This window comes from Gambusia affinis, linkage group LG13 (genome assembly GCF_019740435.1).
Source record: "Gambusia affinis linkage group LG13, SWU_Gaff_1.0, whole genome shotgun sequence".
NCBI lineage: Eukaryota > Metazoa > Chordata > Actinopteri > Cyprinodontiformes > Poeciliidae > Gambusia > Gambusia affinis.
In genome coordinates this window covers 23,266,114-23,293,796 of record NC_057880.1, presented here as the reverse complement: position 1 = coordinate 23,293,796, position 27,683 = coordinate 23,266,114, and the positions used below count along the sequence as shown (strand labels likewise).

General features: G+C 38.2%; 2 protein-coding genes across 8 annotated transcripts in view; one reads left to right on the top strand and one right to left on the bottom strand.

The window, feature by feature from the left end:
* Positions 1 to 1,761: 1,761 nt before the first annotated feature.
* plekhh2 (pleckstrin homology domain containing, family H (with MyTH4 domain) member 2) overlaps positions 1,762 to 27,683 on the bottom strand; it is a 42,499-nt gene continuing 16,577 nt past the window's right edge. For 6 of the 7 annotated variants that reach the window (XR_006372511.1, XR_006372514.1, XR_006372516.1 and 3 more), the window contains 25 exons: positions 27,419 to 27,494; positions 27,107 to 27,201; positions 26,876 to 27,035; positions 26,292 to 26,428; positions 26,027 to 26,140; positions 24,579 to 24,665; positions 24,340 to 24,498; positions 23,775 to 23,855; positions 22,502 to 22,681; positions 22,287 to 22,395; positions 21,312 to 21,424; positions 20,787 to 20,966; positions 20,225 to 20,322; positions 18,336 to 18,513; positions 17,660 to 17,815; positions 16,415 to 16,512; positions 16,175 to 16,316; positions 15,358 to 15,494; positions 15,138 to 15,267; positions 14,375 to 14,461; positions 14,077 to 14,214; positions 11,799 to 12,784; positions 11,178 to 11,327; positions 2,598 to 2,733; positions 1,762 to 1,910 (listed from right to left, as the gene is read on the bottom strand). Coding sequence is in view for 1 of the 7 variants with exons in the window: in XM_044135843.1 (XP_043991778.1) it covers positions 12,599 to 12,784; positions 14,077 to 14,214; positions 14,375 to 14,461; positions 15,138 to 15,267; positions 15,358 to 15,494; positions 16,175 to 16,316; positions 16,415 to 16,512; positions 17,660 to 17,815; positions 18,336 to 18,513; positions 20,225 to 20,322; positions 20,787 to 20,966; positions 21,312 to 21,424; positions 22,287 to 22,395; positions 22,502 to 22,681; positions 23,775 to 23,855; positions 24,340 to 24,498; positions 24,579 to 24,665; positions 26,027 to 26,140; positions 26,292 to 26,428; positions 26,876 to 27,035; positions 27,107 to 27,201; positions 27,419 to 27,494 (2,841 nt within the window). In the remaining 6 variants the exon portion in view is untranslated. Of the gene's footprint in view, positions 1,911 to 2,597; positions 2,734 to 11,177; positions 11,328 to 11,752; positions 12,785 to 14,076; positions 14,215 to 14,374; positions 14,462 to 15,137; positions 15,268 to 15,357; positions 15,495 to 16,174; positions 16,317 to 16,414; positions 16,513 to 17,659; positions 17,816 to 18,335; positions 18,514 to 20,224; positions 20,323 to 20,786; positions 20,967 to 21,311; positions 21,425 to 22,286; positions 22,396 to 22,501; positions 22,682 to 23,774; positions 23,856 to 24,339; positions 24,499 to 24,578; positions 24,666 to 26,026; positions 26,141 to 26,291; positions 26,429 to 26,875; positions 27,036 to 27,106; positions 27,202 to 27,418; positions 27,495 to 27,683 lie in introns of those variants that run through there. The other variant, XM_044135843.1, reaches the window with a different exon arrangement.
* epcam (epithelial cell adhesion molecule) lies at positions 4,331 to 6,839 on the top strand. Its single transcript, XM_044135844.1, has 9 exons — positions 4,331 to 4,701; positions 5,033 to 5,143; positions 5,246 to 5,510; positions 5,595 to 5,666; positions 5,748 to 5,811; positions 5,924 to 6,022; positions 6,101 to 6,298; positions 6,385 to 6,429; positions 6,523 to 6,839. The coding sequence occupies exons 1-9, from the start codon at positions 4,638 to 4,640 to the stop codon at positions 6,544 to 6,546; spliced, it is 942 nt and encodes a 313-aa protein (XP_043991779.1). The 5' UTR covers positions 4,331 to 4,637; the 3' UTR covers positions 6,547 to 6,839.

Genomic DNA, 27,683 nt, shown 5'->3' with positions numbered 1-27,683 from the left:
AACAATGTTAACGAAAACACAACAACGTTAACGAAAACACAACAATGTTAACGAAAACACAACAACGTTAACGAAAACACAACAATGTCAACGAAAACAACAATGTCAACGAAAACACATTAACAAAAACACAACAACGTTAACGAAAACACAACAATGTTAACGAAAACACGTTAACGAAAACACAACAATGTTAACGAAAACACGTTAACGAAAACACAACAACGTTAACGAAAACACGTTAACGAAAACACAACATTAACGAAAACACAACAATGTTAACGAAAACACAACGTTAACGAAAACACAAAACGTTAACGAAAACACAACATTAATGAAAACACAACAATGTTAACGAAAACACAACGTTAACGAAAACACAAAACGTTAACGAAAACACAACATTAATGAAAACACAACAACATTAACGAAAACACAACATTAATGAAAACACAACAACATTAACGAAAACACAATGTTAACGAAAACACAAAGTTAACGAAAACACGTTAACGAAAACAACAACGTTAACGAAAACACAACAACATTAACGAAAAAAACAACGTTAACAAAAACGAAAAGGGTCTGTCACAGTAGGAGACCTGAGAAATCGCTGATTGGACAATAGGCATGAATACGTACACGCTGGGTCCTCCTTACCTCACCGCCATCTTGAAAGTGGCAGTGGAGAAAACCTGCTGTGAGGACTAGTTTCAACGGTTTTACTGTACAAAGTGGACCCACTGCCTTTACATTACGTTTTTAAATTCATATCTTGTAATAGCAAATGCACATTGAATTATGGAATTGTGTTAATATGTTCATGAATACATCACTGTGAAGGTGTGTGTGTGTGTGTGTGTGTGTGTCCATCAATAAAAACGAATTATCAGAATCAGCTGTGTCAAATTAATTATTGTGCCCCAAAACAATGAAATAATCACATCAAAAAGTTCGAAATATTGTCTTTTTTACATTGTACATTGGTAAACGTAAAAATGAAAAGCTGTTTTGAAAATTTTAACCGTTCATTCCACACCACATGTGACTTTGGGAGAAAATCCATGCAGTCATCAGGTTTAATATGCAACATGATTAACGTTAATGCCTTCTGGGAGGAACAAAAACAGACCAAACAAGTTTTAGGGTTATTGGAAACTATCGACTGCTAGGCAACATTATATAAACACAAAACTTTGTTAAATAATCATCTGTTGCATTGTGGCTCATGTTATCTGGATTGAGTAAATAATTTCTTAATATTGATGAAGTTGTTGTTCCATTGACAGATAAATTAACTCATAACAAGACTTTTTTATGTTATAAATAAATTTATCTGCCAATAGAAGTAGCACTTTTTCATAAACATTAAGAAATTATTGATTTAAAACAAGCCTCTAGATCTTGCTGGAAAGTTACTTTTCAGTAAGTTTTATCTTATTTGCACTAGAAACTAGACCAAAAATACTTAAGACTGTGTTTTTGCAGTGTATAGATTACAGCTGAGATGATCAAGTCCCAGGAAAAGCTGCCATCTGACCCGATTGAAGCTCATGTGATAAAAAAATCAAGAGAATTTTACGAAGAATGAATAATTATGAACATAAATGTATGTAGCAGGACTGATTACTGTCGACATAACAGGCTTTGGGCTCATTGGGTCGTGTATTTGTCATGTGAGCTTCCTGTAGGAGAGTCCCAGAAACAGCCTTGAAAAGTACTGTTGGGTTTGCGATAAAAAATCTGACAGAATCCAAAAACTGTAGCGCTCTGAATTTTTTTCTTTAAGCAGTTCTTCAAACATTTCGTTCCAGTCCACAGGGTGACATGCATTCGACCAACAGGAGGGAGAGTCTCGCTCTGACTTAAACCGCCTGGCTTGTAAAGCAGTGACTCCTACCTGCCCTCACCTGGTTAAAGAGACACATTTCTCTATTATTTTACTCACAATATGAAGTTAAAATAACTATTTTACTTTAGAATAGTTAAAATTCTTGTTTCAAATCACATGAACAAAATCTCTGATCTGATAATTAATTTTATTAAACATCACAATAAATTTTGCTCAATAACATTTAGTGTGAACAGGACATTATTCTCAAGGATTAAAATAAACACAAGAGTTAGATCAATGTGACACACTTCCATCTCAGGGTTCAGAAACATGTTGCTAAGCATTCTGGGAAATAGTTTCCACTTCTTTCAAGTTTTTTAAGTGCTAAACTAAAAACTCTTGGAGGTTTGACAAAATTAATAAAACATTAACACGACTTATATTGTAAGTTTATCTTTCAGAAACTCACATTTAAGTTCAAAATCTAAAACTCTCTGAATTTATTTGACTTAAAGAGTAGAAGAAAAACGCAGCTCAAATGTTTTACAGTGTAGTGGTATGGGCGACTCCAGGAAATGACTACCAGTCTTTGTCCTCCTATATTGTGCTCTACTTTCCATGAAGCTTTTTTTTTTAATTTGTGCTTCGGTTGCTTCATACCAGAAACGCTCAAAGCGATATTTCTAATCAAATATTTTCCCTCCTCTGAATTAATGGCAAAAACTCCTGAGTCAGCTGAACACTCCTGAGAAAGTTTCTTCACCTGGATCGAGACCCGAGGCTGTGACTCAACCGCCTCTGCTGTCAGAACGTGACTCACAGCAGCCGAGTGTTTTATGTTTCCCAGCCTCCAGTTTCTGCCATGATGAACGCCCGCCTGGACAGATGATGATGTTATCCTGTCACAGAGAATGAAACAATAACAGATAAACAAACACGACGCTGGTTTCTGTTCAACGAATAAGAAGATAAACATTACGTAAAAAAATAAGATTAAATCGCATAAGAAAACTGAATAATAGTTGAGGAAATAAACATAATATTGCAGTCTTTCCTCAAACAAAAATGGATAAAAAACATAACTGTTTATTATCTAGCTGACATTCAGTTTTACTGGTTTAGCTCAATATGCCGTAACACAAATATTGTGATATAATGAGCTTCAATAGTTACATCAGACCATTTCTCTCATTTTATTCCATCACAACCACATATTTTAATGTTTTTTATTAAGATTTTATGTGAGGGACCATTAGAAAGTGGTACATAATTGTGAAATATAAGGAATATATATATATATATATTTTTAAGCCATTATTAGTCATGTATTCCACAACTGCCATTTAAGCAGAGTTGGTAGCTATGAGTAACTTTTACATAAACAACTTTCTGGGACAAAATGTACTCATAGGAGTATTTCACTGTACCTTTTACTTGAGTAATATTTTTAGGAAGTATCGCTACTGCTATTTTAGTAAAATCTCTGTGCACAGTGAGAAGCTTTACTGAATGAAAAACAAATTAAAAATGCCCGAGCTGCAGACACACCTTCTGTCTGAGTTCAAGTGAAGCTTCTTGTTTGTGCACAAGCTTTGATGTAAATTTAGGAAGACTTATTTCCATTAACTTTTAGCTTAGAAACATTGTTAACTCAGTACACTAATAATGTAATGAACTATATTTTTAAAAAGTTCAAAGTGCTTCACACCATAAAAACATAATATTGTGAAATATATAAACATTACATCTTGTCAAAAGTCACAATCGAAGATGATCAAGCAAATACACATTAAATATGTTAATCATTGTTCCAGTTATTATGAATCAAAGGCAACTCTACACAGGTGGGTTTTTTAAAATATTGACTTAAATGAATTTGGTTTTGGCAGTTTTCTGAAAGTTTGTTCCAGATAACCAAGACTAAACTCATGGCATAAAATTTTATAGTACAGTATATGATAGTATTCACATTCTCAATTAACAAATGTTAAAATGCTAACTCTGTGCTCTGTGGTCAAATTCAAATGTTTATTGGGGGCTCTGAACAGCTTCTTGGTTCACTTATGCCTTGAGCCGACTCTGCTGGAGGTCTTACAAATAAAGAATAATTTCTATTTACATTTTATGTGAGAAAGAAACATGTGTGGGTGGGGCACCAAAACTGGTTAATAGCTCTTTGGCTCACATTATGTAAATAATGTGAAACGTCTTTTGATGCTGTTTTAAAATTAACTTACTTGTTTTGATATAAACATATTTTACAAATTGTTGCTAAAATACATAAAGACAAAACTGAGACCGAAAGAAAATAAGGAATGTTTACCAGCCGAAAGCAGAAAATATGTCAACAGAGAGAAAGACCGAAACAGACAACAAATATGGTCACACCGGAACCAGGTGAGCGTACCTGTTTCGCCCACTCCCTCCTCCCCTCGCCTTCAACGCTTATGCAAATTAGAATGACGTAAAGCGCGGCTTTTCTTATAAATCTACTCTGTCGCGAGTGTTTTTGTTAGTTGAGGGCGACAACAAACTCCACGGATTACAATCAGCGGGAACTGTGCTCGTTGCCACACCTGAGCCGTGCTCGTGACTTTGCTCTTTTGTGCGTGCGCGCTCCCGGTGAAGTTTCTCTCCAAACAGGTTCGGCCGGTAGACACACCTGCGTCAGGAGGAAAAAGGAAGTATTGTTGAGCGCCTTCTTCATTCTTTGTCTGACCTCTGCGGACGACGGACGCTTCGAGAGACGCTTTTTACTTTTTTGTAAAGGAGAAGGAAGTTTATTCTTTTGGAAACGATCACTATGAAGGGTTTCATCCTCCTGGCTCTGGCTGTCTTTGCAGCTTTGCAAACAGTTGAATCTGTCTGTAAGTACCGCGAACTGATTAGGTTTAACAACACTTATGTAATCTCTTCTTTTGTTAATATTATTTAATTTTACATTTGGTGTTATTTTATGTTTTTTAATGTATGGAAACTATTGAAAACGTTCAGATCTATAGAGGTGGGGGATGGGAGCTCCACCTCTCTCTAGCGACTTTGTCAGTTTGCGGAAACCAACGCCCAGGTGTTAAATAAACCTGCCAGAGTACCTGTTGGTCCTACCGACTAGTTATTTTCCAAATAACAGGGGTGCAATAAGTGCAGGCTGTGGTGTTCACCTGATTAAATACAAATTTGTCTTGTTTCTTTGCTCAGGTAATCAATGTAGAACAATGAAATGGGTCAGCTGTGAGGGTAATGAACCCGCATGTACATGCAAAATCACCCTTGGTGATAATGACAGACCATCCATCAACTGTGACAAATGTGAGTAAACTATACATGTTGTGACACATGCGTGCTGCATGTGGGTGGCTCTGTTCTCATGTTTTTTTCTATTCATTTATTTTTTTCATTGCCCACCTTTAGTGGTCTCAAAGTGCTTTTTGATGAAGGCTGAGATGTACAGAAGAAGAATGGGTCAAGACGTCCGTCAAAGCATCGGTGGAAAGCCACATGAAGACGCCATTATGGACAACGACGGTATCTACGACCCAGACTGTGAGGGTGATGGTAAATTCAGGGCCAAGCAGTGCAACAACACAGAGGAGTGCTGGTGCGTCAACAGCGCTGGTGTTCGCAGAAGCGACAAGGGCGATAAGAACATAAACTGCTCCAAGCTGGTGGAGACATAGTGAGTAAAACTCCTGCTGTTCTGGCTCCAGGTGAATGTTAGAAGGTAATGGGTTTTAACTTTTAATTTTTTATTCCTCTCCAGCATGATTCGTCTTGAGCTGACACACAAAGAACTTGACTCTAACAACAAGGTGACTGTACAAGCTCTGGAAAAGTAAGTTCATGCAACACCTCCGCTCTTATTCAGACCTTGTTTATGACTAAACTTTCTAATGAAAACCTCTCCATCCTATAGTTCCGTAAAAGATCTCCTTCAAACCCGTTACCAGGTCGACAGGGCTCTGGTTAAACAAGTCCAGGTGAGAACTTCTAGCCAATGACTGTAGCAGTTTGCTTTGCCACATCTTAAAACAAGGTACAAACGTTATGAAAACGGATCCTCCTAACGAGACCTTTGTGTCTTAATTTTAGTATGACCCTGATGGTCGCTACATTGTGATAGACATAGAGAAGGAGAAAGGAGAACGTTTAACTAACCTTGGCAACATGGCCTACTACATGGAGAAAGATGTAAGTTTCTAGAAGTCTCTGGCACAGTTGAGTTGTTCTGAAGGGACCCACACTGACTTCCTCTTCTTCCTCTTGCAGCTGAAGGTCTCCCCTCTGTTCACGAACCAGACCAAGGTCCAGCTCAACGGGGGCAGCCAGAAACTGGACCTGAATAAGATTGTGGTGTACTATGTAGATGAGGAGCGTCCAACTATCACCATGCAGCACCTGACTGGTGGCATCATTGCGGTCATCGTGGTCGTGGTGCTGGTTGTGGTCTTAGGCCTTCTGGCCCTGGTGAGTGCACACTTCAAGGTGAAAATGCCTACATTTCCTGCATGAACCTATATGGGTCTCTAACCAATCTTTCTTTCCCGGTGTAGTTCTTCATTAATCGGAAACGGCAGCAGCGCTACAGCAAGACTCAGGTAAAAGCGGCTTCCTTTACATTGTCTCTGTAAAACTAGTTGCTCTGCCAAGTATTTTGTTTAACATGCCTTTTTTTTTTCCTCAAATTTCAGCAAAGGGAGTTGTCCAACATGTAAAGCAGCAGGAAGTCTATGGAGAGGGAGAGTGCCATTTTGTTTTTAGTCTTCATTCGAGAAATTTGTTTCCAGAAAACTATTTTTTTTTTCTCTCTCTCTTATGGTTGCCTGTTTATTTATAACGTATGGAAACTCTTGGCACATGTATCTGATCATGACTTTATTGTTTTGAAGATGTGGTTGATGTAATGCATTTTAATGTTAGAATCTGTTCAAAAGATGGAAATTTCTTATCATAAACTGTACAGTTTCTTATGATGTTTGACTTTTTAATAAACTACTTTTAAAATGTATTGTCGAGTTGAAGTGGTTTTTTTTTTTTAAGTGGCAATGTAAAATTCATTTTAAGTGAGAATTTCTTCCTTGTGTAACACAAACCACTTTGATCTCAAATTATTTGCCTGACATGTTTACTTGCAGTTTCAGTGGAAGATTTTTAGCTCAGGTGAGGGTCACCTGGGTGTGGCACCTCTGGCAGCTTTGTTTTCCATCCATAATGTCACTTGACTTCGAAATCTGCTGTATTCCTTATGTAAAGTTTTCTAAAGCAGTCTTGACCTAAAACCTTGGGACTTAATTAATTTACTGAAATATACTTGCGCACACTGTAGGTTTACTTTTCCACAGTAAACCCTTTACTGGGAAGTCCTTGTCTTATCAACAGAACTGCTTTCTTTGCATGATGAAGCAGTTGCTTTCGTTGCGTAAGATAACACACCAGGCATTTATATAACACAGAAATGTAAAATTCAAGCTCTACAATTGTGAAGCAAAAATGGCTCTGAGGTGGCAGGAGAAAAACTTTCCATAGAAGCTAAATTATTAAAACTTCCCAACAAAAGACCGTAAACAACTGAACGAAGTTTCGTAGTCGTTTACTGATGCCTCCTGCCTCACCCAGTTTGTACCCTTCCGCCCGCCCTTCGTCTCCATAGCAACTAGGCTCCAAAAGCAGGTTTCGTAACTTGTTCAGGCAGGTCAGAGTGTCTCATATCTCCCTTCCCCCCCGGCTCTGTGTTACAGGAATGAGGGCGGGCCTATCACTGTCGGCACCTGTTGTAGGTATAGCACGACAGTTCCCTCTGCACCAATGAGGAGGCAGGAAAATGACTGAACGTTATGGTTTCTGTGGCTTTACGTAGCTTTCCATAGGCTTTATGTGACTCACATTTACAGAAACCAGTTACGTGTTTATCTCTTTGTCCACAAAACACAAAAAAAAACGTTCTACTGTCTCACACTCTTAGAAGAAAACTTAAGTTTAAGGTATCAAAGTACATTGTCATTTAATCACTTTGTAAGATTTTTCACATTTTAGTTTTTAAAATACCAGAATTTGCACTTAACTTTCTAATTTTGTCAGTCTGATATAATTTCTAAGAATTAAGGTGCTGTGATCCAATAGTCATTACTTGGGCAATCTCTTTCTAACATTTCCTTTCTTACACTTGAGTAATTTCTTGGACAGCCACTTTTCACTTGAGTAAAATAAAAAAGTGGTGCTACTTTTACCTGAGAAAAATTTTGAGTGAATTAATATTTAATTTGAAGGCTATCTGATACTTCGGGATAAAAAAAACTTAAGCATGATTGAAGGCAATTTGATGCTTTGAAATTGGCCTTTGTCTCTTTAAAGTGTAACCCAAGTTACAGCTGAACAATAAATAACAATGTATACTGTGATAGACACATGATTAATATCAATAGAAAATATATCTGGTAGGATATTCAATTTATAGGATATTCACTGAACTTTGATCCAGAATCACATAGCATTCTAGGAAATGCAGGCAGAGAAGGCTTTGCTATTCAACTTCTCACTGCAAGCTAAGCAAGGTAACTAACTCACTCACTCTTTGGTTACCTAGCAACAACCTGTGGAGTAGCCGGCTGGCGCAGCATCAGTTTAAGGTTTTGACACCATGACTCATAACTGCTTAAAAATAAACTACAACATGAAGTGAAAACTGAATAAAACCCAAAAAGTTACCTTCCAATCACAAGACTACTATCCTACCCAATGAGCCGCAGTTGCTCCAAATATATAAAAAATATGTTCACTTCTACATTATTTTGCCTAAAACTATCTCACAGCTTGCTACCTTAGGTTGAATTGCCCCAAGGCAGTTGAATTTTCCTATTGCTGAAAATGGTGCAAAGTTACGTTTACATACTGTTTGCTTTATACCACTGCAGTGATTCTGTTAAATAAGAAACGCAATTAAAATCATATGCAAATAAGCTTTTTCACATGGTGAGTCATTAAAAATCATGCTGTACCACTCCTGCCACTTTCTGTCGTCTTCGTCTTTTCTGTCAGGAAGTGGCATGTGGTTATTGATGACATTACTTATGATGTGGAACAAGTGCTACCATTGCAGTTTTCTATTAAGATACTCTAGTCTGAAGTCAAAAAGTATGAGCGAAATCCCTCCGGCCGCATCCAAAACCAGAGGGAATAACTGACCAAAAAAGCAATGTCTCAATTAAATACTTAGAAATAAAGTTCTACAAAAAATGCTCTTTTTGTTTGTTTACATCTCTTTGCTGATGATAAAATGTTATATTCTTACTCTCTGCATAAACAGTTACATCTTCAGTGTACTCTGACTTTATTAAATCGGATCTATCTAAGCTCCAATTGATGGTACATGTTGACAAAATAAAGAACATGTCGTTTGGACGATTGACAATCTTTCTACATAAAACTGAAACTGGTTCCACACTCATGAATGCTCAAATTATGAATAATACCAATCATATTTGCCACTTCACAAATTGATATTTCACAGATTAATGGTTTGGTTCTTACAAATAAATCAGAAAGCACATTTTCCATATATGCAGAACAACTTTGAATTCAGGTTAAACTGGACCTGTGGTATTTAAACTGTTTACAGTGACAAATAGAGTCCTATACATGGTATTCTGCTTTAAAGAACATATATTGCATCAAGAATACTCAATCTCTTACAGATTATAATACAGAACCGGTCTAAGGTATAGCCCAGACATCACAACTGCAATACTCTCACTTTGAGAAAACTAATTTGAGCTTTACATTTCATTTTCTGTGAAACCTAAAGACAATAAGACTCGCCCATACAAGACTGTGCCACACAGTCTTTGACACAAGTGAGTCAACCGATTCCAGTTATTCTCTTTCTCAGAAAGGCCTGAAGGCAGTAAGGGATTAAAGTTTACCGCTCTCCTGGCTGTTCAGTAACTAGGAGCACGAAACAAAACCTACTCTACACTTTGGATACAACGAGCTCAGCAAACCTGAATCTCTTATGATTTAGAAAACAGCCGCATACCGCTTATGCAAAGCAAGTGTCTGCATTTTATTTCCTGTTTTCATTTGGTTTCACTTCCTGTTGAGCTCATATCAAAGTCCTCAGTGCTTTGTGATGATCACTTTTTGAATAACACAACAAGACCCAGGAAAAAAGTTAAAGGCAAAGCATAGTCTTCAAGAAGAACATAAATGTTTTCTAACTTTAATTCTGAACAAAATTACCATTCTGTTGTTCCAGAAGCATATTCTGAGCAGATACTGCAGCAGATAATTGAATATTTCACCAAACACCTTTCACATGAAGATATAGGAATCTAACTTGGTACATACGTTCCCAGGGGCTGGTTTAAAAAAAAATCAGCAACTGGAAAATTTAAGATGAGAGCCATTTTTCAAGCCAGTCAACATGGTTGTAAGTAAAACAAAATTCTGCACTAAAATCACTAACTAGACTAATGTATTTGGTGTCACATTTTTAACTAAAGAATTTTTTTTGATTGATGTTATTCAAAATGGCTGCCAATGTTGTAATGAAAAATATGTCTTCCATAAAATTGGCAGTAGTTATTACCTAACCAAAAAGTTAGGTCCACTAATTTTTAAATCACAAAAAAAAAAAAGCTAAACTACTAAACATAAAAAAATTAGCAGAAGCTAACACCAAACCACTATATTTTGGCAGTCTTGTTAAACCGCTACACATGTAAAAAATTAAGCTAACGCTACATTACTAAAAACATTTTAAAAATTGCATGAGCTGTCTCCAAATTGCTAAAGACATGAAAGATTTGCAGAAGCTAACGTTAACCATTAAGGCAACTCCTTCTGAGTCCATTTCATACATTTTCATCTCCTACCAGTTGGTGTGAGATTCCCAAACAGCAAAGTCCTTTCAGTTTCGGTATCTGATTTAGCTACATGTATTACTTTAAATTTGTATGCAGAGCATTATCATATGTTGCACACTTTATAATAGTTCAGTATGGTTTTGAGGTTTTCTTTAATGAAGACAACTGTTAACAGCTGTTGTTACATCTCTGAATTTCTGTTGGGCTGCTTCATGTAAACAAATATTTACAACCTGGCTTAAAAACAAATTAATAACTATTGTTCAAATAAATTATTCTACCTTAGTTCACTTCTTCAAGTACACTAATTATAGCTGCTCTATTCTGTACCTCAACATCATAAGCTGCTAGCTAGCTTACTGAAACTAACATAATATTATGTAACTATTACACACTCAGCAATAAACAGCCAACTTTTCCTACATTAACATGGACTTCTACAATACCTGTACATTACTATAATTGAATGAATAATTTATATTTACCTGTTAGCAGATATGAGAGCAACTCCCAGCTAATCACCGACCGTTAGAGCGCTGAATTTCCGTTGGAGTGTTCAGTGTTCGATACGCCCTCTGATGGCAAACTGCTGCAACTACATGATTACTCCCACGCTTACTGCTGATAGATAATTTCTACAGTAAAACAGAACAATCGTCAACTTAAATAAAATAAATGAAGGAATTCTGTCACACATAGTCAAAAACAAATGATGTGACATAAAGTTCATTCAAGTCATGCATATCGGTACCATTTTATGACAATAATAATTGGTTTAAAAGCCTCAAAAATGGTGGCCATCTTGACAATTGGCCAAATTCAACTGGTTGATGGAAAATATGAAAAACATACAAGTAAGCGTCCAAATGTTTAAGGAAGTAAGCATCCAAATGCTTAAGCTCGCATCTACACTTCAAAGATTTTTACAGTAATATGCTGGACTAAGAACTATTTTAGTAGTTCTGAAGTTGAGCTGTTGGGAAGAAGAAAATGTCCTTCTCAGAAAGAACTGTGCTTTTGTTCTTTAAGACTGGAGTAAATGAATATCTCAGTTCTTCAATTCATTGATAAAAACAAACTTTATTTATCCCAACTCATAAACTCACATCATCCATGTATTTTCAAGGAGTCATAGATGATGACGCTGTGGGCAGATTTGGTAAGAAATCTGGGCAGAGAGATGTTGGAGTAGGGGATAAGATCCTTATGACTCATGAGATGGTTTGAACTTCTTCCTTCTGCTCTTTGGTCCAGTTCTGCATCCATAAAACATCATTTTCAACTCTAATTAGCGTTACTCAACTGCTCTCGGTTGTAAAAACAATACCTTGTTGCAACAGTAATATAACATAAAAAAGCTACTCCAACATGTTGCCATTATGAGCACCGAGATTTTAGAAATTCTTGCAAAGCCTTTGTGACAAAATATTAACATAAATATTTTCTAATTTTTTCTTCTAAATGTGAAAACAGTTTTCTGAATAAAAAATATGATAAAAATCTTTATTGATTGGTAGAGAGATGAGGTTTTTAATGCTTACATTTAAGTCTAGCTGCAATTGTTGCATCTTTCTTACCTGTATTCAAAACAAATAATAATAATAAAAATGGCAAAAACAGACTTTAAATAAAATTTTACTGAAGGAAATAAACCAAACTCACAGTGACTGATGAGCGGTTTAGGAACAAAGTTAATAATAAATAGCTTTACCATGCTCATCACAAGCAAAAATGTACTTAGAATAGATGCTAAAATCTCTGCTAGCTAAGAGAGGTCTGGTTTCCACTTTTTAATACTAAAATATACCAAACAGATCCCTTTTGCAGCATGAACTGAAGTGACATTCTGTTTGCAGAAATAACTGAGTACAGTAAGCTTGTTTTTCTAGCTGAAACTCGGCGTGCCTCAGAGCAACGTGGGGGCCTTGCTCGGGCGTCCGAGCGCCGGCGGGGATTTGCTCCTCAGCTCTTTGCTCTTGAGGCTGACGGGTTGGGCCACCATCAGAGCCGGGGCAGACAGGTGGTGGGCGGCGGCCTTCTGCTGATGAGCGCTGTTGATGTAACTGGAGATGAGGAGGGTGATTTCCCTGATCTGTTCCACGAAGCAAAAAAAAAAAAAAAAACAAACAAACACAAAAACAAAGTGGGGAAAATTGGCTGTTAGCTAAAATCTAACACATCTCTCTTTATTTGATTGCCATTTTTGCATCACTTAACTTAATTGCAATTTTTCAGATGACATTTCCAAGCAAATGTTTACATGCATTCACAATGGCCATGACTTTAAATGCATTTTCACACCTGATGGTCCGGTTGGATCGGGGACCAAAGTTGCAACATTTGTTACATTTTCAGCTGCTATAATTCACTTTCACACTGCACTGTGTGAAAAAAACAAGTCTGTGGGAAACCAGTTCCCCTCCTCGCCTGTGGTGGCGCTGCACCAAGAACCACAGAAGAGAAAGGATACAAAAACCTTTGAAGAAGACATGAATACAACTTTCTTCTTCACAGAATGCAAACAAAAATGGAATGGTATCAAATTTTAGCAGCTGTATAATTTCTCTTTAGTCTTTAGTAAAAAACCAGGAACTATTTCTCCTGCTTCTGTAAAAATGTTGATTTTTAGAGACTGTATACTCCAGTTAACAATTAATCAATCGCTAAACTAGTTGAGAATCATTTTAATAATTGCATTTAATAATTGTAAACATTGAGGTGGCCACAACCCCCACCCAACCTTTACACTTGCCCTTGAAAATGGCTACAAACAGACACGCAATTATACAATGATACAAATTTGAAAAGCAGAAATGGAGGCTCCAGCACAACCAACAAGAATGCAGCAAGAGTTTCTGAACAGTAAGTCAACAACAAAACATACGGAGGTAGAACCAGCTAACCAAATGTGCTGGAGCTCTGCTTGGGTTGCTAGGTAACGGGACTGGGATCAGGTGGGGTTGCTAGGCAACAGTATAGTGCTCATGGAATGAGACTTAACTATTAGGAAGTTTTTAAAACGGCTAATTTTCAGGACTCCAAAAAATGTCTGGGTATGTTTTTAAGTACGTAGGTTGTTTTTATAAGCAGTTAAGACCCAAATGAAAGTACTAAAATGGGCAAAATGTGAATTTTGCATAATATGCATTAATGCCCGCGGTGGAAACCGTCTTCTGCAGTCTTCTGTATGTCCGCTATTGGAGCCAATCAGCGCCAAGAAAAATGAATTGCACTCCAGGATTGGCTGCTTTACTGCCGCCAAACAGCATTGTTTCAAGGTATCTTAGCTTTACAAGCTCCATTTTCTTTCAAGTATTTCAGCTAAAAATCAGGTGATAGGCAGATTCTCATGTGGTAAGATCATTCCAATAAATTATTGCTCACTTTGGAGGCGTCCATCACAAACAGATGCTTCTCAGTAGGTTTGTCCTTGCCGATGTTTTGGCCCACCACCAGCATGAAGTCCTCCTTGCAGCCTCCAAACGTCATCAGGTTCTTGTAGGGATGGGTCACCAGCAGTTTCTGGTGACACACAGGTCAAACCGTTACCGACACCAGTCTCTGAGCGGACCTCAGAGCACACGAAGGTTTTATGTTTTCAATGATAGGGCAACGGAGGCAGTGAGCCGACTGTAAACCAAAGTGTTTATGACTGCATGTCTGTTCCAGAAGAGCAACTTACGATCGAATTGTGCTCCAGAACGCTGATCCCATCTTCATGCACCGCCAGCCAAACACTCTGACCCGACTCAGGGGAGGGAGTGGCAGTCTGAAAATGGAAATATTTACAAATGTGTGGGTATGTAAGTAATGATTAATTTACTTGTATACCCACACATTTGATCTGTTTATTATTTTTATGATTAACTGATTAATAATTAGATAGCAAAAGGTGCTTAATAGCAGATTTTTTTAATAGAATTTGAACAGGGGGAATCTAAAAATGCCAATTGAAGAGTGTAGGGAAGAACATATTTACAGACAGTGAAGGTTTTTCATTTTAAATGCAAAATTATACATTTTTTTAAACAGTTTTGGCTTAATTACTGCTCTGAACATGTTGTTCTTTCAGCAAACGGCCATTTTTAGAGTGTGTATACTCCAGTTAATGATTAATCGATTGATTAATTAGTTGACGATTATTTAAATAATTGATTAATCATGATTGATCTGATTAATCACAATTAATTTGATTAATTGTTTCAGATTACTCTGAAACAGGGTGACTCGGCATGCTGTTTGGAGTCAAACCAACCAAGGTGTGTCAGCACAAACACCTCATACCAACTGTCAACCACAGCGGAGGAGGGGTGATGATGCTGGCCTGTTTTTCAGGTTCTGGAAATGGATTGGCTTCCGTTCTAGATCCAAATGTGAAGCCTGACAGCTCAATCTCGACCCACACTTGGCAAAGCTACATTTGCCTCTCAGACAGCTTCCCTCACCTCTGCCCGAAACAGCTTAGCACCAAAAAACGGCCATTTCCTGGCGACAGTCAGGTAGATCCGGACACACTCGGATGAGCCGCGCCCCTTGAGGGAGGCCCAGCGGGCCGACAGACGCTGCACCAGTTGCCTAAAACGGCACAAATATCATCATAAGGCCTTAAAATCAGATCTGAGAGCGTATACAAGGACGAAAAGCAAACTGTTTATATTTATTTACCTTTGCTGCTCCTCAGATGCAGTTCTGCGGTAATGTTTAGGGTAGAATCTGTCCAACACTTGTTTTAAGCTCTGATTGGATTTACTTTGGGCCAATCCAGGTGCAAACAAGGACCGTTCAGAATCTCCAAACTCCACCTGAAAACGAGAACAAACACAGCAGGTTGTTACACTTTCAAACCGGCATTGATAAAAACTTAAAAGTCTTAAATGTTTTACTGCATGGGCAGAATATCTGCTATGCTTATTAGAAAAAAAGAAATATTTGTCTAACAAAATAAACAAAAGTAAATTTTATTTTTTTGCACTTTAGGTTAAAAGCTTGTAGAAAGTCACAACCTGCTGCAGCTAATGATTATTTTATTATTCTATTGATTATTCTGGCAATTAATTGATTAATTGGATAAAAATGGGCAAATTTTTTTCTTTTACCATTTAAACATATTTCTTACAATATTAGAAATACTTTAAAATATGTAAATAAACAATTTAATTCCTTTTCACAATAAAAAATATTTTATTGAATGAAATAATAAAAAACAGCACTTTACAAAGGATTGTACGGTGCTTTTATTCAAAAGCAGTCTTGCTCTACCCAAATCTGCTTAGGATTAATTTAATACATTTGGCTAAATCCAGCAAGTATTTTTAAAGTAAGACTGATCTAAATCCTGATTTAATTATTCAAAATTGATTAAACTATGTTCTATTTTTTCTGACTGATACCTAGAAAATTTGAAAATTATTTTTAATTGCAGATCCCAATTTTAAGTTTTGATCTGAGTTTAAAACCGACGGGAGAGAGCTTTTTATCGGACCTGGGCGAGCAGCGCTGCCATTTCCAGAGCCAGTTCCTTGTTGACGGGAAAGTGTCCGGCTACGATGGCTTCATTGGTCTGGTAAGCTAGCAGCAACCTCTCCCTCTCCGACTCGCCCCTCATCTGGTGAGAGAAGTACAGCCTGGCGAGGGAAAATGCAGAAAGATTAGAAAATTACTAATAAATATTCTTAATTTTTCACATCACAGCAAAGAAGAACTGAGGAATAAAACATAGCACCTGTTCTTGTAGGTAAGACGAAAGGTTCTGGTGTTTTCAGACTTCCCAGAGTGCTGCTCTTTGGACGCCTGCTCCCATTTGGAGAGAATGTCACAAATCTGCCAACAAAAATCCCATACAGCCCAGTGTTAGCATGTTAAACCAGACAATCTAATTTATTTGCATAGCATTTTCAAGGTGCTTTGCAGATTTGGCTGATGTAGCAATGAGATACTGTATAGCAGATGGATTGACCCAGGGGGCGCAGTGGAGTCCAATTATAATTTTATGCTATTGGGCTCTTTAGAGGTGAACAAAGGTCATACATATCCAGTTTGGTGCAAATCAGATGATGCATGTGTGATTTAGAGACGACCGTATGGTTATGGCGAGGGATTGAAATTCACCTTTTGGCCACGCCCACACGGTTCAGCCAGCAGCCAGCATTGACAGAGTTCATCATCATGTCATTTTATGTCAGATGGCACAGGATTAAACTCGTATGAATCATAGAGTAAAAGTAAGATATACAGTAGAAAAAAACAGGTGACTTCCTGTCAGAAGTGGGCGGGGCTAAGGTGATGACATCAACTGACCATGACAATGTGATCAGGACTGGTTTGTAGTGACACATATGAAGTCTGATGCAGCTGTGATCTTGCATGTGGAACTTATTGCATCTTGATGTTTCATGGCGACTAGTCAAAGTTTGACATTTAGCCACACCCACATGTTTTGATGTACGAGAAATCCTTTGATAACTTTTGACCTTCAATGCCTCAAGAGTGTGCTGAGTGATTGTGAAGTCTATCAGAAAAACTGTAGGACGAGTTTGATCAGACACGACGTCCATAAAAATGAGAAAAGGACAGATTTGATCCAAAATGGCCGACTTCCTGTTGTGTTTAGAGCACAACTCCAAGAGACTATTTTGTAGGTCCTGACAAGATACACATGTGTACCAAGTTTTATAATTCTGGGCTAAAGCATGGCTTGTAGGTGAGCATTTAAAATATTCTAGGGGCGCTGTAGAGAAATTAGGCCACGCCCACTAACGATTCTTGTGGATTCCAGTCGGGGGGTGGATAAGGATGCACCCTAGTGAGTTTGGTGAATTTGTTTTTTTTTTAGTTTTGATTTAAAGGATCTCAGTGTTTCTGCTGTTTTGCAGTTTTCTGAAAGTTTCTTACAACAACAGCAGATCCTGAATGTATTGTGGTGCTAAGCCGGAGGAAGCCAGACTCGTCCTGCGATTGAAAGACAAACCTTGATGCCTCCTGACAGGCAGTGCTCCAGTTCTCGTCCGGTGGGATCGTCTGTGTACAGGCTGAAGCCGGAAAGTCCGGTTTTCCTCATCCCTGTGTCCTGGTTGAGGCGACTCTGGAACTCGTCCACAGTTGTTGAAGCATCAAAGCTCACCACCTAATCAGACAAGAAGGAACGACAAGACAGATGATAGAAAAGAGGTTTGGAAAACACAGAGAGACGTCGGTTCCTGAACTTTGGAAAAAGTTCTCGTCTCAGGAAAGGAACTTATGAACTTAGCTTTTTCACATACTATAAATTATGCTAAATGTAAGTTTCACTTCAACCTTCAATATGACCTTTCTATAAGGTCCATTGACCTTTTAGGAATATAAGGTCAATGGAACACAAAGTGGAATAAACAACAAGCTGGTGAGTTTATATCACTCACTAGCTTCAGACCTAGTGAGTGATATAAGGATGGATGGATTGATGGAAGGATGGATGGATGGATGGATGAACGGATGGAAGGATGGATGAACTGATGGTTGGATAAATGGATGGAGGGACGGACGGACGGATGGATGGATGGCTTCATACCTAGTGAGTGATATAAGTGGAACCTTGATTGGCGGCGGTTGTTGCTAGCCAGAGTTTTTGAGCCCAGAAAGTGAACCAAACACTCTGGTGCTCCTACCTGATAGGTGTTGTTGAGGAAGTGGACGGGGACGCTGAAAGGCAGAGAGTGGTGATACGGATTCCTCAGCAGGATGGACAGAATCTCCATTCGGGACGGCCGGGCCTGCCGCTCGCCCCTCTGCTGGGTCCGCTCCAGAGAGCGCTGGCAGTAGATGGCATACTTTCCCACCTCGGTCCTGGGAGGGAGATAAATTCTTCTTAAGCAAAAACTCTGACTCTTTTTTAAGATGTCACAATATTGCAAGAATAACATTGTAATATTACAAGAAAAAGCCATAAAGTAATTTAAAAAAATAGTCGTAATAATAATACAAGAATAAAGTTCTAATAACATGAGATTAAATCAGAATATTTTGAGAAGTCCTAATATGAGAATAAAGTAATAGAATTACTAAAATAAATTTGTAATATTATGACATTATACTCATAATACTATTATTTTATAATTGGATTATCTCAACTTCATTCCTGTATGGCTTTATTCTCATAATTTTCTTGTTTTTATTATCTTAGCGTGGCCCTAATAGACACAGAATTTTTTTAATGACTTTCTTCGGTTCGAGTCGGTTGGACATTTCTTTGAATATGAGTACCGGTATGTTATTTTTAATAACTGTGCTGTATTATTTTTATGTTGGAAATTTGACCTTACTGAACAGTCTCTCATCCTTATTTTTGTTTAGATTTTTAAATTTATGTAACTCTTCATGCTTCAGCCTTCCTGTTACTTTACACTTGAATCTCCTCACTCAGGGACAATAAAATATTTCTATTCTATTCTACAATCTGGGGCTTTTTTGCTTGCTGTATGTTGAACTCAGTTGATGGAAAACAAACCTATGTTGATAGAAGAAGGTTAAATAACGAATGAACCAACCTAACATTACGCCTTTTTAGAGTTTTGACATACACATTTTGGATCACTCCATTTATTCCCCCAATTTTTACTAATTTTGCAGGCATTTTGGATGGAAAAGGAGTCCAAAACATTTGACATTTGAGTGAATAAACAGTGAAGAATGAGAAGGGAACCATTTAAAACCGAATCATTGTTTGGTTCTGCCAGTTAATCATTAAAAGGAAGCACAAGAAAGGGAAACCAAGCACAGCTGACGGGAGCAGAACTTATATTGTTTGACTTCATGAGGAACTTTGCGTCAATATGTAATTTCCTCAACATTAAAATACAACAAGTGAACATTCAAAATGGCTGTATTCAACCAGAGCAATGATTACAGTCATTTAATAAAGTAGAAAATATGCCCAGATGAATCTCATTTGGCAGATTTTAAAGAATCTTTGGAAAATAAAAACCTTTAAGCAGGTATTAAATAAACCCACATTTCTGGGTTTTGTTTCTTTTTAAATATTGATCTGATTAAATATTAAAATTTTAAATGTCATATTTTCATGGAAATTCATCATAATTAACAGAAATAAATACTTTGAAACATGAATCTGTGTGCAATAAATCTTTACAAGGTATTTAGTGATAAGGTTCCTGAAATAAATTGACTTTTTGAGGAAAGAGCCTCCACACTGGAACTGGAAGAGATTTTAAGAACCCAAAATAAAACATGACAACCAAAAAATAAAAACAAAAACACAACTAAAACCATGGAAAAAAATAATAATTATGATCAGAACGAAAATCATTGAGCTAATCTTAATTTATCATTAATTAGTAATTAATTGATTCTAATTAATTCTATTTTCTGTTTTTGCGACATTTCTGTGTGCAGCGTTTTTCTTTTGTATTTGCGTTTTTGTGTTTTGGAATTTGCATGTTTTGCTTTGCGTTTGGACCTGTAAAACAATCATTTTGTGTTTTGTCTTCTGTTTGTGGTTTTTCACGACTCCGTGTCAGAGTCTCAGATGTTTTCCCACCTGGAGTCTCCGTGTCTCTTCAGGTGAACCTGGAGCAGCCAGAGGAAAGGATGCCGCGGCAGAAACAATCCCACACAGAGAGCCAGAAACTGCCAACCCTGCAAGGCGAAAATAAAAAAACACAGAGGCCTTACACATTCAGCAGGGTCACATGACTGAGTCTGAGTCGTGGATTTGTTAGTGAAATAAGAACAAAACATCCGAAGAAAACCTTGAATGTAGGTGTGACCTAACCGGTTCTTTATGTGCACAAGGGAGATGATTCATTCTGCCTGTGAGTTTTTATTGTTCTGCTGGGTGACACTATCATACTTTGGAATCTAATCTGAAACATTAGGTTTCCATGACTTCTGCCACCTGCTGATGACTGATAAGAAGAGACTCTAGTGGCACAAAAACAACAACACTAAACATTTTCAATGAAAAAGTTAAATTCTCTTAGTTTCAGTCGGACAAACAAAAACTGAAAAGCTTTGATTTGCTTCCTTTATTTCCTGCTTAAGTTGAGTAGAGTGCCAGAATCGGTGCGCAACTGGCGCCATCTTGTGGCCAAAGCTCCAACCTGCAGAGGTCCTGCGTGGCTTTGTGGTTGCTTCATGCGGGTCTGCTTCATGAGCTGGCAAAAGAACTCGTTCTGAAGCTCTGGATGGGCCAGGCAGACCTGCAGGGCGCTCTGAGCCAGAGAGACGTGGTAGTCGATGGCCGGAGCGTCGATGGCGACGTTGATGAAAAGCTGACAGGTCTGGGAGCAACAGACATGTTGGAAAACAAAGTTTTTATGGTGGTGAAGCTTGCAGAGAAATGTGTACATCATTAACTTCCAAGTGTTTTCTTTTTTTTCACTTCAAAAACACAAAATCTAAGCAACTATTTTTGCTCTAGTTTCTGCAAATATTTTAGTACACTTAGTAAACAGTAAACTAACACTTTTTCATCAATATCAAGAAATAATTGACTAAAAAGAAGCTCTTATGTTGATAATTTACTTGAAAGCTTTGTCTTCTTTCAAGCGTTTTAAGATATTTGCACTACAAACTAGACAAAAACTACCCAGCAGGATTTTGTGTTTTTGGAGTGTGTGGCGTACCTTGAAGAGTTTGACGGCTTCTGTCTGCAGGGCTTGTGATGGCAGAGTGGTGAGAGGAGAAGAGAGCGCCTCCTTCCTGAAACACAGCGTGGGATTTCTCCAGATCTGAGAATCTGAGGAGCAAGCAGAAAAAATTGCAACATTTGTTAAATTTTCAGTTGGTGATGTTTGTCTTCACGTTGCACTGTGTGAAATAAACGAAAGCTTTTAAAAAACCTGCTCCCCTCCTCACCTGTGGAGGCGCTGCACCAAGAACTATAGAAGGAAATAACATAAATGCATCTGACGAAGACTTTGAGTGCAACTTTCTCCTTCCCAAAATGTCTGACCAAAGAACACTAATCATTTCTCCCACTAGCGCAAGACATTAGTGTTTGTTTTGGTTGTTTTTACCCAAAATGCCCTGCCCTGCCCTGCACTTTACTTCCTGCTTTTGGTCTCTTGTCACATTTACACTAGCATGAGAAAATAGCTGCAAACGGACAACTGTACATCTTTGAAAAGCATAAGTAGAGTCTCCTTCACAACCAACATGTTTGCAGCAAGAAGTGGTTTCTGGAGGGTAAGTCAACAACAAAACACTTGTCTTTTCCAGCAGCCATTGTACAGCGCATACAGCGGTAAAACCAGTTGACTAAATGTGCTGGAACTCAGCTTGGGTTGCTAAGTAACGGGTGGAATTCTGCTGGGGTTGCTAGGTAACAGAGCAGTGTGACTCAACTGTTGAGAGGTTTTTGAAACAGTTCATTTTCCAGACAACAAAAAACATTAACTTATAGACAAAAGCCGGCTGGGTGGTTTTATTAAGTGGTTGGACTGTTTTCAGAAGCAATAGAGACCCAAATGGAAGTATAAAAACATGCAACAGGGTCCCCTTTAAGATAAAATAAAGCTCATAATTTAAACAACATTCAGGCCCAGGATGTTGCGACTGTAGCGTTTGCACTTGAAATCCATTCAATAAAAGTTGCTCACTTGCGTCTCCGTCCAGTTGGAAGAGTTTTCCCACCAGTTGTTCGAACTCGGTGCCAACTTTACCCACAGTGGTACCTGCTGCCACAGACAGATGGTACAGCCATGAATCCTAAAAAAAACAAAAAAACACACATATTAAGATCCTAAGAATATAAGCTCACATATTATTCCAAACTATTTAAATACTTAAATTTTGATGAGTTTCAGATGCCGACCTTTTCATGGCGGGACTCGATTAGCAAGTATGTTGGGCTTTGCTCCTGAGGGTGGACGGCGATAGTAAAGGGAGCCGGCTCTAAGCTCCGCCCACATCCTTTCAGCTCGTCATCTGACTCCTTTGACCCGTCCACCTCCTCGACCCGGGCCTCCCATAACTTAATCTGACCCAGAGGGAACTGGAAGCAGGCGCAGTTTTGGTTAGACCACCAAACAACAAAAACACCTTTCCACGTTTTTATGTCTTGTGCAGGTAAATACACAGATAAACTACAAAAACACAAAATTTTTTGGTCTAATTTCTAGTGAAAATATCTTATTACACTTGAAACAAGACAAATCTAACTTAAAGTAACTTTTCAGCATGATATAGCAGCTTGTTTTAAGTCAATAATTCCTCAATGATGATTGTTTCAGATTATTTCACCTGTAACATCAGAAAAATATCTTGTTATATGTGAAATCAGCTGCAAGTGGAACCAATGCTTTTTTTTATAAATCAATATTAAGATATTATTTACTTAAAAAAAGCTCCTCTATCTTGAGAAAAATGTTCTTGTAGATTTGTTTTGTTTTGTTTTCCAGCATACAAAGATATTTGTACAACAAACTAGACAAAAAATATATTGAGAATTTATCTTTTGTCAGGGCTTGTAGTTTACTGTCATTAATCCTAACTCTAGGAATAATTCCTGTCGTATGTCATACTGGCTACATGCAGAAGTACAAATTACACTTCTTACATTTATATTCTGGGCTATTGCATTGTTATACTTTGTTTATTAAATGTATAAATCAGACAGACTATAACTATTCATAATTCAAGTTGGTTTCTATGAAACAGAGTTTTATCTTAACCATATTATAGTTATCAAATTTGTCAAAATTGGTTCATTTTGTTTCTACTGTTTTTTTTTTTTATTGCTACATAAGTTGTGTTATACTGATCTTGACAGTTGGCGGTTACCATAGCAACCACTGTCTGACAGCTCCGCCCCCTTTCCTGTTGCCGTCTGCAGCTGTGTTTTCTTTGCAGGTATGTCAATTGGTGCAGGACAAATGTTTCCACCAACTTGATTTTCTTTCTTGTTAGATTAAATGCAGTGAATCTGAGAGTGTCTGATGTGAAGTCAACCTATTGAACCTGAGACCAATATGTATGTTTAAGCTGGTGGTTCCCTGTGTTCCACAAGGTGCCCTTTTTTCCATTTGAGGCCCAAGCCCCCAAAACGTTTGTGTACGCCACTGATCTCGAGTGATGGAGAAGCAAACCTTGTCCTCTTGGCTGCGGAAGTAGTACAACGTCTTGCCGATCAGAGCGCACCAGACCCGCTTTGAGTAGCCGTGCTTTACCTGGAATAGAAGAGTTACGAGACATATGTTAAAATCTAACATAAAACCAAACAATTTGGTAAATACACAAGTTTGTTTGCAAATTAGCATTAATATCCCATGAACTTATTTACATTTTGTTACATTACAGACACAAACTTTGAAGCGGACCCATCCATGCTTTTGTACTTCCAATTGGGTCCCTATTAATTGTAGGTCATCAATTTAAAATTTTGGCTTTAATTGAAACATGTCAATTTAATTGGCCGTATCAGAATTGGTGTATTTTGCAAAACTGCAATGGAAACACTTTTTTCACATCACATGAGTCACATGATCAATAACCAAATGTTGCTACTGTCAGAAACAGCAAAGAAGAGGACAGGAAGCAGTTGTAGGACGATATAATTTGATAATAAAAAAGTCTAAAGGGCTATGAAATCTTATCCTTCATTTGTTCATTCCATGCAGAGTGTTGGGAGTATGTGAGTGAATAGTTGCGAACCTTGATGAGAAGTCCCTTCATGATGGGACGGATGTCTGGCTGAGTGAACAGAGGACTGGCAGCTTTCAGCCTCAGGACACTCTGCAGGACGTGCAGCCACTCCTCCAGCAGGTTAGGAGAGTCCGCTTTCAGATAATACACATGCTTCCCCGTCATAATCTAGAGTATAAAATACAGAAACATTAACACATGGGGTGGTTGAGGACTGAAGTTAAAACCTTTCATTTAAACTCAAATACCTGAAGAACTTGCTTGCCGTCTCCACGAGTGATGCTGCTGCTCGCGTTCACTTCGATCTGACCCTGAGGCTTTCTGATCACGTCGCTCTGTTGGAGAAAGAGTCAACTTTAGATATTTAAGATAATCATAACACCAATAACACGTTTTCCTAACTAGATTATAGACGGATGGTTTAATAGGACGCATTAGGTTAAATAAAAGCCACACAAAACATTTTCTGATGAAAAGCAGTTTATAAGGATAAAGCCAGAGAACATTTAAGTTTGATTTCTAGAAGGGATACGTTGTATTTATTTTAAAAATTCATGACAGGAAAAAAAAATATCTCCAATGGGATTTTGCCAAGATAAGTGAAAGTCAGTCTTCTTTGAATCTCCATTTGTCAGTCATATATTACAGTAGAAACAATAATCAAAGTTTAAACAAATCACCAGTAGTCAAACTTTATCTGAATGGATTTATGTTGATGTCTTTTACGGTTTTTACACAATCAGAGTTTGAATTTCATAACATTTCTACATTTTAACCACAGCCTGTTCAGCTTTGGGTAATAACATCACACTCTCTGGAAAATACTCCAAACCTTTTCAGTTTAAACTCCCTTCATCCCCACACTATTTTCATCTCGTGTACACAAGGCTTAAGGTGAGTTCACGCCAACCTTCCCGTTTCTCCTCTGAAACATCCACTCAAAACTGGAAGTGAAGGGTCTCTTTAACTCGTCATATCTGCTAAATAAAGCAATGTAGACACATAAAAATGTCTCTGTCTGGCACTCAGAAGGCTGTGCCTCTTAAGATTCAAGATTATTTTTCCACTCTTACTTATAGGTGTCACATGTTGACTGTCTAAGTTTTAAATTCTTGCTTGTCTGTCTGAAGAACTTCCAGCTTTCCCGCCAAAAGCAGGAATCACCATAGCAACCAGTGAAAAAGCCTTTTCTAGCTCTCTGCTTGCTAAAACCCAGCAGGTTGGCTTTCAACCATAAACTAATAGAACACAATAGAGTGTAAATTCAGTGAAAGGCTCAAAAAAAATTTCTATAAAACTGGATTTACCTTAGACTTTCAAAATAAAGCTCATAGGTCTGCTTCAAAAATAAATAAATGCAGGTTTAACCCTGTCCTAACCACAATTATTACACAATTACACACTTCCAAATGGGCTTAGGAGATTGAAGATGATGTACAGAAAACTAGTCAATGAAAATATTTGAGACCCCTTTAAAAGTGGTAAACTTTTTGGAGAACTTTTTGCTGCTTTTAAACATTTCTGTTTCAGTTATTTTTGTTTGGTGTTCGTCCTGTTAGCATGCTCACTTGTTTTTCGCATCTCGACTTGAAAATAAAGAAATTACAGGGAATTTCTTAGTTAAACTCGTTGGCCCATAAACATCTAACAAAGGAAGATATGTGTCAAAGATATTAATATTGAGGTTGTAACATACTGGTGACTTATAGTAGAGCAGTTCTCCATCTTTGAGGACGAACCAGCGTCTCTTCCAGGTCTTCTTCCACGTTTTAACCATTTTCAGCAGATAGCCTGACTTCTCCATTGGCTCCTGTCACACACAACAGTTTAAAAACTACATTTTGCAATAGTACATCTCAAAAAAATCCTACTGCACTACAAGAAGTCAGCGTTAGATTGTGCAGTAAATTTTTCCTCCACTGAGTACAGTTTAAGGCTATGTGCTGAAAAGTGCGGCTCACACTCTTGCCGTTGTAGCTGGCTGAGCTGCAGGTCTTGGGGAGTTTCTGTTCGGGTTCGGAGAACTCTGTGTCCGTGGAATAGGCATCAGGAGGGATGGCATAGTCACTCTCTGACGTCATGGACGCCACGGACACGGCTGCAGGACATTCAGAAGAAATACAAGCGAGGGAACGATGTACAAACGGGAAACAAAGAATTTAATTTTTAATGTTTGAGATCATGTTTTAAACTGAAGCAAGTTTTGAGTCTTTGATTACAAATACCTCATGTTTCATGACAAATATTAGATTAGTGGATAGATGCATAGATTTATGGATGGATAGAAGGTTGGATGGATGGATGAATGGGTGAATGAATGGATGGATGAATGGATGGATGGATGAATGGATAGATGGAAGGATGGATGGATGAATAAGTAGATGCATGCATGGATGGATGAATGGATGGATGGATGGATGGAAGGACCAATGGATGGATGGAAGGATGGATGGTTGGATGGAAGGATGGAAGGATCAATGGATGGATGGATGGATGCTCCTTTCAGGCAGCAGCTTGACCTCTGACCCCATCCCCCTTTCTGTACCTCTCTTGAGGCAGCGTGGGCTTCCTGGGCTCCCGTCCTTCCTGGACCCAGAGGAATTGTGGGAGCTGCAGACGGAGCCGTCCTCCTCTCCTGAACTGGAGGAATCGTCTGAGCTGGACGAGTCGTCGGAGAACGGGCTGCAGCTCAACAGGGTGGCTTTCTGCGGACAAACCAGCTGGTTAGAGTCCGCTCTGCTCCGCCGCCCATCAGCACAGAGCGGGCTGCACTCACCCCCTTCAGCGTGGTGTAGACTGGAGCCGTCATGTTTTTATAGATGAGCGACGTGTACATCACGAAGGCGGGGTAGGACGCCTGCAGAGAGGGATCTGAAGGGATGACACCTGAGTCTGTCAACGTTTTCAATCATTAGCCTCCCAATCCCAACACGTCACCACTTTTCTAATCCAGGTAACAGATTAAATTAGCTCTAATAATTTCTTAGGGCTGGTCAAAATGGTTGGAAAACATAGATTTAAATAAATTAAGTTCCCAGTTTCAGTTAGAACAACAGAGAAACAAAGGGTTTCTCTCAAAGGTTCCTACCTCTGCTGGGATGACCCGAACAAGATGCATCAGACAGTCTGATCCCGGACTTCGCAACAGCATAGATACGACTTTCCTGTGAGGGACATAAGCAACTTTTAGAGCATAAAACGTCAAAAAGCTTTATCAGGGGTTAGATTTTTACAGCACTGTAAAAACACAAAATCTTACCAAGTATTCTTTGTCTACTTTCTAGTACAAATATCTCAGTGAACTTGAAATAAGACACAAACTTTTCAGCAAGATATAGGAGCTGGTTATAGGT

Bases quoted from the DNA above. Each gene is read 5' to 3' on its own strand.
- epcam (XM_044135844.1), top strand. From the start codon at position 4,638: ATGAAGGGTTTCATCCTCCTGGCTCTGGCTGTCTTTGCAGCTTTGCAA. The intron at 5,144-5,245 runs GTGAGTAAACTA...GCCCACCTTTAG, and splicing joins ATCCATCAACTGTGACAAAT to TGGTCTCAAAGTGCTTTTTG. The intron at 5,667-5,747 runs GTAAGTTCATGC...TCCATCCTATAG, and splicing joins ACTGTACAAGCTCTGGAAAA to TTCCGTAAAAGATCTCCTTC.